General features: G+C 49.1%; 1 protein-coding gene across 2 annotated transcripts in view; it reads left to right on the forward strand.

Annotated features, from left to right (window-relative positions):
* Positions 1-13,392, forward strand: part of TGFA (transforming growth factor alpha) — a 103,284-nt gene that overhangs the window by 84,870 nt on the left and 5,022 nt on the right. Inside the window, exons 3-5 of one of the 2 annotated variants that reach the window (XM_003922647.4) lie at positions 3,136-3,256; positions 9,802-9,951; positions 12,108-12,217. In XM_003922647.4, coding sequence (XP_003922696.1) covers positions 3,136-3,256; positions 9,802-9,951; positions 12,108-12,217 — 381 coding nt within the window. The remainder of the gene's footprint in view (positions 1-3,135; positions 3,257-9,801; positions 9,952-12,107; positions 12,218-13,392) is intronic. The other variant, XM_010333496.3, reaches the window with a different exon arrangement.

Raw genomic sequence — 13,392 nt, forward strand, 5'->3', positions numbered from 1 at the left:
TGATTCAGTAGGTCTGGGCTGGGTGGGGGTAGCAGGCAGACTCAGGGGAATGTGAAGCTGTCTGTCAACAATTCACACTTGGAGGAACCCAGCTCAAAGCCCTGACAAGGGACTTTAGCCACTTGGAGGCAGTGGTTTAAACGGCCATTTGTGGAGCCTGTCAAAATCCTTTTTAAACATGTGCATTAAGTTAGATCCACTAGCCCAGCAGTCTCCAGCCTTTTTGGCACCAGGAACTAGTTGCTTGGGATTTTACACAGACTTGGGAGGGGTGCTGGTTTCAGGATGATTCAAGCACATTACATTTATTGTGTACTTTATTCTTATTACATTGTAATAGACAGTGAAATAATTATACAAGTCACCATAATGTAGAATCACTGGGATCCCTGAGCTGGTTTCTCTGCACTAGACAGTCCCATTTGGGGGTGATGGGAGACAGTAACAGATCATCAGATATTAGATTCTCATGAGAGGCATGCAGCCTAGATCCCTTTCATGCACAGTTCACAACAGGTTTCCTGCTCCTGTGAGAATCCAATGCCCCTGCTAATCTGACAGGAGGCGGAGCTCAGGTGGTAATGTGAGCAGTGGTGAGCAGCTGTAAGTACAGATGAAGCTTTGCTGCCTTGCCCACCTGCATTGGCCTCAAGAGTCTAGCCCTTTCATCTCTCTGTATTTGCTCCTTGACAGGTTCAGTGAGCACAGGGAAGCCAGTTATGCAAACCACAGCAGACCCTTCCTGTCTCACTTCTATATCCAGCATCCACTGTTAGCCAGTGAATGGGCCTGTTCCTCAGCCACTCAGACCAAGCACATGCAGGTGACTGCAACCAGTGCAGGCAACTGGACCCGACAGTCCTGCAGACTCCTGCTCAGAGGAGGGTCCAGCAGCCCCAGGTTGATATCTCCACCTGGTTTTGGGCTTCTCTGCTTGTCCTCATGTGTGAAAGACAGTAACTGTCATTAAGGGCTAAAGGGGACACTTGGACTTTTAGTTACGCCTCACTGAATGTATGGGGGGATTACATACTGGATCAGTTTTACCAGGTGTGGATATTCACCCGTATCTTGGGATTGTCAGTGATGACAATAGGAGAGCTAACAGCTGAGTGTCGTACTAGACAATCTTGAGTACAGAACTTAACAAGCGTTACCTCATTCAACCACAGAGTCACCAAGGAGATAGGGTACCCCCTATCTTGTAACTGCAGGACTAGGAGAGGCCAGCTGCTTCATCCAGGTGACAGAGGCAGGACTCAAACTCATGTCTCTGACTCCAAAGCCCATGCTTTTAACCACTGCACGGTGTGTCTCTTACAATGTCAAGGATTCTGTTGTATTTTTAGCCTCTGCTTTTCCCCTGGAATTACGGGATTTCTAAAATGATGACACTTCTAGAAGCAGCTCATGAATAGAAAAAGAGCAACAGGAGTTTAATATTTAGTGATGATCTAAAATCCCCCAAGATGTGAAATGCTCTGTCCTTGCTCAGAGAGTAAGAGCTCCAGGAACATGGGGTTTTTCCCCCAAAAACCTAAATGGGAAAGACCCACTGTTGAAATACCCAAAATACAAGCATTAAGAGGACCTGTCGAAAGAAGCTATGGAGTCTACATTGATGGAGCTGAAATAGCTACATCCTGGGCCTCAAATTTACTTTGGACAAAATGGGAGTGGAATAAAATAAGTCCAAAGTGCTGCCTGGTCAGCAGGTCTGTTGTGCGTCATAGTGCTCCTGAATTGGTTGGCTATTTTTATTCCTGTCTGAAACCCAAGGACGGAAAACCCTGAGAGGTTTGGCGACCACCCCAAGCTCTTGAGAGTCATGGTACCAGGACTCTGAATGGGACCCGTCTCAGCCCCAACTCTGCCCTTTTTTCTCTCTCCCCATTATGGGAAAGAGAAAAGAATTTCCCAACGCTGACTGTGCTGCTCTCACAGGGGTTTCTTACTCTAAGTAATCTTTTTTTATTTTTATTTAATTAAGTTCCAGGGTGCGTGTCCAGGATGTGCAGGTTTGCTGCGTAGGTAAACGTGTGCCATGGTGGTTTCCTCCACCTAACGACCCATCACCTAGATAGTAAGCCCAGCATGCATTAGCTCTTTTCCCTAGTGCTCTCCCCAACTCCTGCCCTCAACAGGCCCCAGTGAGTGTTGTTCCCCTCCCTGTGTCCATGTGTTCTTATTGTTCAGCTCCCACTTAGGAGTGAGAACATGCACTGTTTGGTTTTCTGTTCCTGTATTAGTTTGCTGAGAATGATGGCTTCCAGCTTCATGTCCCTGAAAGGACATTATCTCATTCCTTTCTATGTCTGCATAGTATTCCATGCTGTATATGTATCACATTTTCTTTATCTAGTCTGTCATTGATGAGCATTTGGGTTGATCCCACGTGTTTGCTATTGTGAATAGGCCTGCCATGAACATACACATGCGTGTATCTTTATAATAGAATGATTTATATTCCTTTGGGTATATACCCAGTAATGGGGCTTTAAGTAATCTTTACAGCCTTATCACTCCTAATCCTACCAAGAGAAGCCCTGCTACCATCTTACTGTGTATCGTTCCCTGACTTCATGTCTGATTTCTATTTGTGGTGGTGTTTTTTTGTTGTTGTTGTTTTTAAAGGAGGATCATATTATACAAACCATACTGGAAACCCACTTACTTTACTTACAGTATATCATAAGCACCTTTTTGCATCACTAACTATTCTGCCTCTGCATCAACTTAATGGTTACAGAATACTCCTTTGTACCTTTCTGCTGTTCTCTTGCTTTCAAAACAGATTTTTACAAAAGTCACTGTCACTTTGCAAAAGTGAAATTAGGTAGCTCTTGGGTTAAAATAGTAAAATTGTTCTGTTATCTTTGAATTACATTAATGGGGGGAGGAATTGTTTTGCTGTCTACAAAAACAAAAAGCTGGAAAGCACACCATGCAGAGGAGCTCTAGGCCCGTCCTAGGCTTCAGGAAGTAAGTGAGAGCTGAGGAGGAGGGGGTGCCCCAGGTGGGAACCCAAAGTCCCAGCCATCATGGGCTCCACCTTCTTGACTGGTAGGGCGGGAGTTGCGGGGTACACATGTCAACTGTTCCTGGATCTGAGCCCCGCGTCTTTCCTCTCCCCAGCAGACCCGCCCGTGGCCGCAGCAGTGGTGTCCCATTTTAATGACTGCCCAGATTCCCACACTCAGTTCTGCTTCCATGGAACCTGCAGGTTTTTGGTGCAAGAGGACAAGCCAGCATGTGTGTAAGTATCCCTTGTTCTCCTGGAGGTCTGGGGCTGGAGTCAGTCTAACATTCGATTAGAAGAGCATTTACCTCCATAAGACTTGCCAGAGGCCCCCGAGACCCTTGGAGCCAGACGTGTCAGAGGATTAGAAGTGTGGACTGAGGTACACCTTTTTCAAAACCAGCTGGCTAAAAATCCGGGTTCCAGGCCCCCCAGCCCAGAGCTACTGAAGTAGAACCCCCAGAAGTTCAAGTCTGGGGCTCTGCATTTTTAATAAGCATTTCAGATCCCTCATAGGTTTAACAAAGTCTGAAAATTCTTGGATTCGAATTATTTCATGACTTAGAATTTCTGGAGCACAAGGCACTGGGATGGATACCTTTGAGTGGCCAGATCCTCTAAGATGTGGTCTCTGCCCTCCAGCACCTTCACGTTCCAGCTCATAAAACAAGCCAGAAGCACAGGTGAAGGGCTAGTGTACGTAAATGGTAACAGAACCAGGAGTAGCTTAGAAATAAAGATGCAGGCCATGTATGGTGGTCTCCACACCTGGCTGAGCATCATCCTCCCGGTGGGGGCTTCTTTATATATTACTGAACCCTGCTCTGACCCACAGAATCAGAATCTCCAGGAGTGGGACCTGGGAATCACATTAGTTAAGAGCCGTGGTGATTGCCACAGTCAGCCAGGTTGGGGAAGAAAGTCACTCGAAGAAAGCTTCCCGGAGCAGGTGTCAGGGTGCGACCGGCTGGGAAGAGCAGAGAGGTTGTTGCAGGCCTCACGTGCTCGGGGGACCTGCTACTGCAGATCAGTGCAGCTACACCAGGGAGACAGGGAGGAGACCGATTAGAGACAAATTGGAGGCCAGAGCCTGTTGAAAGTTGTCTTTATTATTTAGGCAATGGAAGCCACGTGGTTTCAGAAAGACATATTAAAGACAATTCGTCTGTCTATAATAGAATACTATTAGGTGGACCCATATTGAAACTTGGCACTATTTTATCTGGAGCTGGACAGTTCTGTTGTGGATGCTGACCTACATACTGAAGGACGTGAGCAGTATCCCTGGCTTCTACCTACTAGATGCCAGTAGCATCACTGTCCCTGGCCATGACAGTCAAAAAATATCTCCAGACATTGTCAAATGTCCTCTGCGGGGCAAAACTGCCCCCAAGTTAAGAGTCATGGATCCATATGAAGTTGCCATTTTTATAGGTCAAAAATGGTTTTGGATCAGCAATTTCATACTAATCGTTAATAAAAACTAGCATCTATTAGGGTTTTGGTTTCATGCCAGGTACTGTTGGGAGCACAGTCTATGTGCAAACTCATTGAATCATACTGACCCCATGAGGAAGAAAGAGAGGCTATACCCAGCTTACGTAGCAGGGCTTGGATTCAAACCAGCCTCTCTGGCTCCGGAAGCTGAGTTCTTAGCCATGATGCTTAAAGCCATCAGATGCATCCGCCCAGGAGCCTGGGGACCAGGAGAGCCTGCTGCAGTAGGCGGTGTGGCCAGGGCTTTCCTCTGCCTGAGGTGCAGCTGTGTGAGCCTGGGCAGGCCCCTCAGGGTGCCCCTGAGCCTCACCTGGAGAGGACGGGGGAGAAGCACACTGGCCACCCTCCTCCTGAGAACACGGCAGGGCTAAGAAACTCTCCCAGATGACAGGTCTCGCCTCCACACCCTGTTAATACAAAGCACGATGATGATGATGATAGACACTGTCATTATTCATGATTAGCATTCTTATTAACAATAATTAACACACGAGAGGCCCCTGGAGGACTGATGGGGTTGTTTTCATAGTGGCCTGGTCATTGTGGAAAAACACTGGCCCTGAAGGAAGTTTGGCCTCTTGACCCAAATATCAGGAATCTTCCCTGTACAACAGGGAGAAGGCACACTCCCGCCAGCCATGTGCTGTGCTCAGCCCAGAATCAAGCATACACAGCCTCGTTCACCGTGCTGTGAGCTGAGGGAATCCTCTTTGGAGAGAAAGGATGGGGCTTTACCAAGTTCTGACCCAAAGTGAGTCAGCAGCTCAGTTTTTCTTCCTCGGGTGCTCTCCCCACCAGATCAGGGCTGGTGCAAACTTACCAAGAGCTGGCAGCCAGGCGAGCCAAGCCACAACCATCTGTGTGAGGAGCACCCCCTCTTCAGCTGTGGGAAGCCTCCTGAAAGCTGGGCTGGGTGGATGCTCTCCTGTTCCCCTCTGTCCCAAGCCCTGCTCTTGGCCCAAGGGAGATATTGTAATTGTCCATCATATTCACACCCCCTTACACTTTAGTGATGAAGGTAACTGGCCATCTTTCTGCATTCACATCATACACGTTACTATTAATAATAGTAAGTGCTCAATAAAAGCTGAATTCATGGCAGACATCATACCCAGCACTCTGCATACCATAACCATGGTTCCTCACGACACCCTCTCAAGTAGGGATTATTACCCTTGTTGTATCAATGAGAAAGCTGGGGTTTGGAGAAGCTAAGCCACTTGCCCAGAGTCCCAGAGCTAGTCACTGGCAGAGGTGGGGTTCAGTCCCATCATTCCAGCACAGGAACCCATGCTACTGCCCAGAGGGTACTGTGCCTCCGCTTGGCAAAATTCACCTGAAACTACTCAGCTCTTGTTTCCAGGAAAGGTGCTGGCATCTTCCCCCTGCAAGTTAACCCTTCTCCTGAGAAAGGTTAGGGTCATCCCCAAGCTCAGTCCCCTGACCACAGACTCTTAGAAAGTTTTTCCTGTGGGTCAAATGCGGGGCTGCAGAGACAGCTGAGACACACTTGCATCTGGAAAAGCTGACCGTCTTGGGGGAGGCCCATCCATGCAAGCAATTACGCCTCTTTACCTCAGTTTCTCCCTGGATCTTGATGGCCCAGGGCCAGTATTCAGTCGACAGACATGCTTTATATGGCAACAGATAATGAGCCACATTGTTCTTAGGTGGCTTTAATCAGTTGTCAGCATTTTAGAAAGTCAGATTTCACATTTTCATGCAGATGCACGACTCCTCTTGAATAAGCAGAATGGCAACACGGGGCCTGAACTTCTAACACGGCCCCTCGGCTGGGACTCACTCAGGTGTGCTGCCCCAGACAGGCTCGCCCTCCCCAGCCCTTCATTCTCTGCCTTTCCCCACTATGCCCGACAGCAACGTGAAACATGGGTACCTGATCACCTGTTTCCCCTGCTGGTGCAAGAGGACCGCTGCTCTGCTTACACCAGCTCACCTGGCTCCCTTTTTCATCTGCGGGACCCCTGGGGGCTTGCCTATGTTCGGGACAGGGTCCTCTGCAGGACCCTCGGATGGCACTCCTTACCCCACAATGGCTTGTAAGCTCTGGGAAGATAGGACCACACCTTATCCCTTTTTGTATTTACAGTACCCAAAAGAATGTTCTAATGAATGAATTCCCACTAGACCAGAAACTCTTGAGTGCATGCGGAGAAAGCAGAACATTCTGTCCCTGTTCCTGTGACTCGCCCAGCCCTGGGAAGCTGACACATTCTGGTCAATAAAACTGACATACCCTGAGGTCAGGCCCCATCTGTCATAGCCTCATAAAGCAAACTCACAGGGAGCCAGGACTCTAGGCTCGGCAAGAGAGCACTTTCTAAAATATCGTAAGTCTTAAATTCTGTCTTCCATATGAACAACAGTCTTTAGGTTTCCAGAGAACCTAAAATGACATCTCATGCTATAAAACGAGGGGGGAAAAAAATGTTAAATAACTAGTCAGAGACTGCCAAAGGTGGTGAAAACTACCCTTAGATGTTTACGCTTCAGGTAAACCCTAGATGGTATTTTACAGCTCCCTTTAATAAATGCCCTAGCTCCCAACCACATCAGAAAACTAATGGGAAGAGAATTTGCAAAGACAGTAAAGCTATAGAAATGCAAGGTTAGGGCTCTCAACACTTTTTCCCTGGGGCAGATTCCTCAAACCATTGGTCTGCTGCCTGCAGAAGCCTTCAAACAAAGGAAAACGGTTGAAGGAAGCCACCCAGTGACAAGTTTACCCCTGGCAACCAGTTTGAAGTTTCTCACCTGTCCCCAATGATCCTTGGTGACCCAACTCCCGACGACTTTCCCACAGCAAAGTATGAAAGCAAATTCATGTCTGCCAAGGGAAACATTCCACCTGGCCCCCGCCACAGAACATTCCAGTGGAATCTGAACAGAATTAAACATCCAAAGAGACCCGACCACCATCAGTGCAAAGCCTGCTGCCCGTGTGACCAAGGTGGCACCTCGCAAGAGATTAGGACTGGGGGCAGATTTCTTGTTGAGCCCCCTTTTGTACATCTATCAGCAGGTGGTGGGGGCAGGGTTAGGAAGGATGACGTCACTCCCATCCACAGGTCTGGAGAAAGTGCAGATCCTCCCTCTCTCTTCCTACTGGAAGCCAGAGTAGAGGTCCCACACCAGGCAGGAGGACACCTCAGTTAAAGGCATGGATCAGAGGTCAGGCAGACAAGTCCTGCCAAGTCTCTCATACAAGTGACTTGGCCCCTTGAACCTCAGTTGCTTTGTGCACAAAATTAGGATACTAATACTTCATAGAATTGTAATGGGGACCCAGTGATAATGTATATAGAGCAATTGCTGCCCATGACAAGAGCCACTGGGCCCCTAAGCAGTTAGACTACTTAATTAAAATTTAGTTCTGAGTCTCACTAGCCACACTTTAAGGAAGCAATGCCTCACCCAGGCCTGGTGGCTCACGCCTATAATCCCACCACTTTGGGAGGCTGAGGCAGGTGGATCACCAGAGGTCAGGAGTTCGAGGCCAGCCTGGCCAACATGGTAAAACACTGTCTCTACTAAAAATACAAAAATTAGCTGGGCATGGTGGTGCGCGCCTGCAATCCCAGCTACTTACTTGGGAGGCTGAGGCAGGAGAATTGCTTGAACCCAGGAGGCAGAGGTTACAGTGAGCCAAAATCATGCCATTGCATTCCAGCCTGGGTGACAAGAGCAAGACTCCGTCTTAAAAAAAAAAAAAAAAAAAAAAAAATGTAATACCTCAAGGTAGCTAGTAGCTACTGTATTCAACTGCCCAGATATAAACTCTGTCATAATCATGGAAAGTTCTACTAGACAGCACTTGGAGAACATTCAAGCTCAGTGCCCAGCACAGCATATGCTGTGTTTGCGATTGTGGCCGCCGTTGGCACCATCACTGCAGCCAGTGGATGTTGTGAGGCCCTGCTGAAAGGAGTATGATAGTGGGGCTGAGCTTCCTCCAGCCCTCTCTTCCCCAGCCCCTAGAGCACAGAGGTTATAGGACTTGGTGAATCTGGTTCTTGAAAAGCGGAGAATGGGTGAGCCCAATACACGTGCCCTTGGTCCTAGTGCACCCACTGCCTCATAGTCCTGTGCAATGTGCAGCCAGGTGGAAACCAGCACCTACCTGAGGCCAAGGAGGGAACAGCAGCTGGGTCAAGGGTGATTCATGTGCAGCCAGGCAAGGTGACTCTTCCCACTCCTTCTGTGACTTGTGCCTAAAATAATCAGCATAATTAAGTCTAATATTAGAAGCTTTGGAAGTTGTTTTTTGTTTTTTTTTTGAGACGGAGTTTCGCTCTTGTTACCCAGGCTGGAGTGCAATGGTGCGATCTCAGCTCACCGCAACCTCCGCCAAACCTTTTCCTTTTTCTGTTATAAAGAGCAACTGAGAAGCATTCCCATTATTACAATTAGGAAAAGAAAGGATCGCCCTCCCCTGCCCACTGGAATCACCTGGGAGCTTTAAAAATCTTGATGCCCAGGACTGACTCCCAGAGATTCGGATTTAGTTGATCTAAAGGTATGGCCTGGACATCAGGATTTTTGAAAGCTCTGCAGACAATTTCAATGGGCAGCCATCGGAATTACATCACCAGGAATTACATTATCTGGTGTTGGCGCCACACTTCCCAGGCTGCGTGCACATTCGAACATGACCTTGCTTGTGCCTTTACTAAGCCTGGTGTAAAGGTGGGCCAGGTATTAAAGGACAGGAGGACACCAGGGTTCACAGGAGAGCAGTGACTTCTCCAGTCCTACCACGACCAGGTAGTGGTGCTGGGTAACCTGGTAAATACCTGAAGAACTAATTAAACTTGATGAAGAAGATAAAAAGGCAAACCACAGCCTATGCCTCCTCTGGTTTCAGGTGTTCTTTCTCATCATCAGAAATTCTGAAAATACATACTTGGTTTAAAACTAACCTGGATTTTTTGTGAACTGCCAGAATGAAGTTTGTGTCAGGAAGACAATCCTTGACTCCTCCAGGATTTGGCACAGTCGCAATAGTCGCAGGTTGCTTCTGCGGTAGTTTGCATCCTCAGATAAGGATGATTCGATTCCCCTTCCTTCTCCAAGCAAGTGGTGGTGCCTGCGGCCAGAAATAGGAGGCATTTTGCTAACACCTTTACCTCCAATCGCAAAAGCTGGCACGGTCCCTTTGGGCTTTACCTGAAGGCTCTGGGTCCCTCCAGGAAAACCCTCCCTGGAGAGCTAGGGGAACAAGACCTTCTGTCAGGAGAGGGCACTGACCTTCCTTTCTTCCCCAGCTGCCATTCTGGGTACGTCGGTGCACGCTGTGAGCATGCGGACCTCCTGGCCGTGGTGGCCGCCAGCCAGAAGAAGCAGGCCATCACTGCCTTGGTGGTGGTCTCCATGGTGGCCCTTGCTGTCCTTATCATCACATGTGTGCTGATACAGTGAGTACTTGCTGCCCCTAAGGTCAGGTCTCCTGCATCCCTTAGAGCCTCTCCTACCAGGGACATCTACAGTATGTCCAGATAACAAGGCCGCCTCAGCACAGCTTACTGCTGTGATGTCTGAGTGGTGTCAGCAAAGCTAAATGCTACTTTGACGACGGCTGGCATGGCATGGGACATCTGAAACCCATGCCCCTGGTTCTGGTAATAACAGGGCACCCCTTAGAGCTTGTTGACAGTAGGCACAGCCTGCTCACATCCTTCTCCTGGACCAAGGCAGCATTGAGTGGTGAGGGGGGAGGTCTGAGCCGGGCCGGCCTTTCCTTCCTCTGCAAGCAGTATCCACTCTGCTTCCAGGGACTTTAGAAAACACATTTGCTGGGAGAAGACAAGCAGCTCTGGTTCAGACTGGGCACAGCCCAGGCTCTGCCACTCAGGAGGACCCTCCTTGAGGAGCCGGAGCCAGCTTGTGGGCTGCCAGCCTTGCTTCTTGTGGCCAGTAGCTGTGTGTGTTCGCCCATCCTTCCATAGTCCTGTTTCTGTGGCCAGGAGAATCACAGAGACTTAGGAACAAGGCTGGGGGCCCACATGGGCCTCCCCAGAGAGACCTAAGAGCTAATTTTGCCAGATTCTGTGGAAACAGGAATGATCTAGATGCCTAGAGAGCATCTCTCATTTCCAGAGAGGCAGCCAGTCCCAACTCTCCTGTGGAGCTTCCCAGCCTTGGTCTCCCTGTCAGAGACCAAGTTCAGAATCCATGAGCCAGAGACTATGCTCTCACTCCTGCCGGGCTGCTGACTTCCTGGGCTTAGGGCCCTCCTGAGTGGCAGGGTCCAAGCTGGGACCAGCTTGTCCCATGCTGAAGGGATCTAGAGGCCTTGATCCCATTGCCCTGGGCCACTCCTGCCTGGGAAGTGACGAGCACAAGCCCACCTGGCTGGCTGTGAGAAAGCAGGCATCGACAGATCTGGAACCAGGGCCTTCAGAGCCCCCTGGCATGGGATGTGCTGTTCCCAGCCCAGACGCTAACTCAGGAGGGCCTCAGGCCCAGGCACACTGCTCTGGGCTCCCGGTTTTCACTTGTGACAAAAGCAGGTTGGGCAGGAAGGTCTCGGGGCCTCCTCCTTAGCCCTGCTGTCCAAAGATTCAGGGGTTCCAGAAACCTTCCCAGCTTCTCACTGCAGCACAGTATCAAGACAGGGGCTGGGAGAGGATTCGTGAAATGCCACCAGACACCAAGAGAGAAGCCCAGCAACAGGCTTATTTCTTCATCTCTGCCACCTGGCTCACCTTGGTCAGGAAATTTCTCCTAACTCCAGACCTTGCCCAGAGACACATAAAGTATACATGCATTAAGGTTGGAATGAGTGGAAACGGAGGTCTCCGTGCTACCCCGAGGAAAACAGCTGGCAGTGTCTGTGGGTAACTTCTCTCTTACTCAGTGCTTTCTTTCTGTTCTTCTTATGGAGCTTTTTTTTTTTTTTTTTTTTTTTTTTTTTTTGATGTAAACTCTGAAAACTGTCCATTCCTGCCCACAGAGGGAGGCAGGAGCCTTTATAACCTGATGCCTCAGGACTCCAGGCAACACAGGTTTACAGGGAGGGTGGATGTTCCAAAACTAGAGAATATTAGCCCTGAAAGGAGGATTCAAAGCCACTGAGATCCATGACTCATTCTTCCATGTTTTTCCATGGTCAATTCAGCCATCCAAGTTCCCTGTTCTGCTACTGGCAATACCAGATGAATAACGTCCTCCTCAACCCTCACAACCCTGCCAGCTGGAGGTGGCCACTTTATCCCAGTCCTTTGTCCCAGTTTTAAGGCCATTACTGTACCTGTAGAGTTACCCACCTTGTTTATCGAGAAAGCCGAGTGCAGGACCAGTTCCTTCTGACAGCTGGGGAAGATGGAGCCAGGTCAGCTTGCAGAAATGGAATGAATACTTTAGGGCAGTCAACTGATGCTTTTGTTGCTGGCCAGCATCTGCCCCAAAAAAACCACTGCCCTGCCGTGCCCTCAGCCCCCTACAGTGCTGGTCCCTCTAGAAGCCCCCATGGGGAGCTGGTATAGAGCCGGAGCTGCCCACAGGCCCGTTGGGCAGATGCTGTGCCACCCATGGCCCTCCTGCCCAGACTGGGTCTGTTATGTCTTTGCAGCTGCTGCCAGGTCCGAAAACACTGTGAGTGGTGCCGGGCCCTCATCTGCCGGCACGAAAAGCCCAGCGCCCTCCTGAAGGGAAGGACTGCTTGCTGCCACTCAGAAACGGGTAAGGAGCCTCTTCTCTGGTGGGAGACACTATGGGGTGGAGAAAACAACTACCTTCTCCAAGTCAGAGCAGAAGTTCCTGGACTATGGAGCAGAGAGAGGGGGAGAAAAGAGAGACTTTTCTTCTACCAGGTCAGGATTAGTTTATTCATAGGTGCCTTTTACTTAGTAGGGAGCCCTAATATCCTGGCTGGTGGCTATGGGAACTTTGACAAGTTACTCAACCTCTCAGAGCCTCAGTTTGTTTGTTTTTGAGATGGAGTCTTACTCTGTTGCCCAGGCTGGAGTGCAGTGGTGCAAACTCGGCTCACTGGTTCCCAGGTTCAAGCGCTTTTCCTGCCACAGCCTCCCAAGCAGCTGGGATTACAGGCGCCTGCCACCATACTCAGCTAATTTTTGCATTTTTAGTAGAAATGGGGTTTCAACATATTGGCCAGGCTGGTCTCGAACTCCTGACCTCAGATGAACCACCTAGACCTCCCAAAGTGCTGGTATTACATGCGTGAGCCACCATGCTCAGCCTAGCCTGTTTTCTTATTCTTAAAATCATGTTGTGCAAATTGGAAGATGGTGATATAAAATACCTAGTGTATCACCCAAATTGATGGCACTCGAGAGAGATTCATTCTCTTTCCCTTGAGAAAATCACTTCCCCTTTTTCATCTGTAAAATGAGGAATTTGGCCTCTGCAAGGTTAACCCTTAGATCCTGTGAGCTTCGTGAACTTTACTTCATTTCCTGGGTATTTTCTCCAACACCAATAGAGATTGGACATTAGAACACGGGCCCAGCTTGCACCTCAGGAGCCCTCCTCGGAGCATCTCTGGCTCTGGGCTCATGGAGGTAAAGAGTTGTTTCATCCAAACAACGCCAGAAAAGTCTCACATCGGCCAGCTTTTCAGGGATGCTATTTTAACGAGAGCCCATCATAAAGTTCTTCTTGAGGACATAGTGGGTCAGGAGACGGTCATTAAAGTGAATCAATCCAGAGGTGTCCCTCCCTGGTCAACAGTTGGCATTCAGAAGCTCCAGGGTCCGTGGAGAGGGTAGGGAAGAAGGTTGCTGGGAGGCTGGACACACGTGTCTTCATTAGAGCTCGTGGTCATCTGGAGGGAACTGAAGGCCCAAGAACGCCACACATCTGTTCTTCATGTCAATAACCATAGTAACTGTGTG

This window comes from Saimiri boliviensis, chromosome 1 (genome assembly GCF_048565385.1).
Source record: "Saimiri boliviensis isolate mSaiBol1 chromosome 1, mSaiBol1.pri, whole genome shotgun sequence".
Classification (NCBI taxonomy): Eukaryota; Metazoa; Chordata; class Mammalia; order Primates; family Cebidae; genus Saimiri; species Saimiri boliviensis.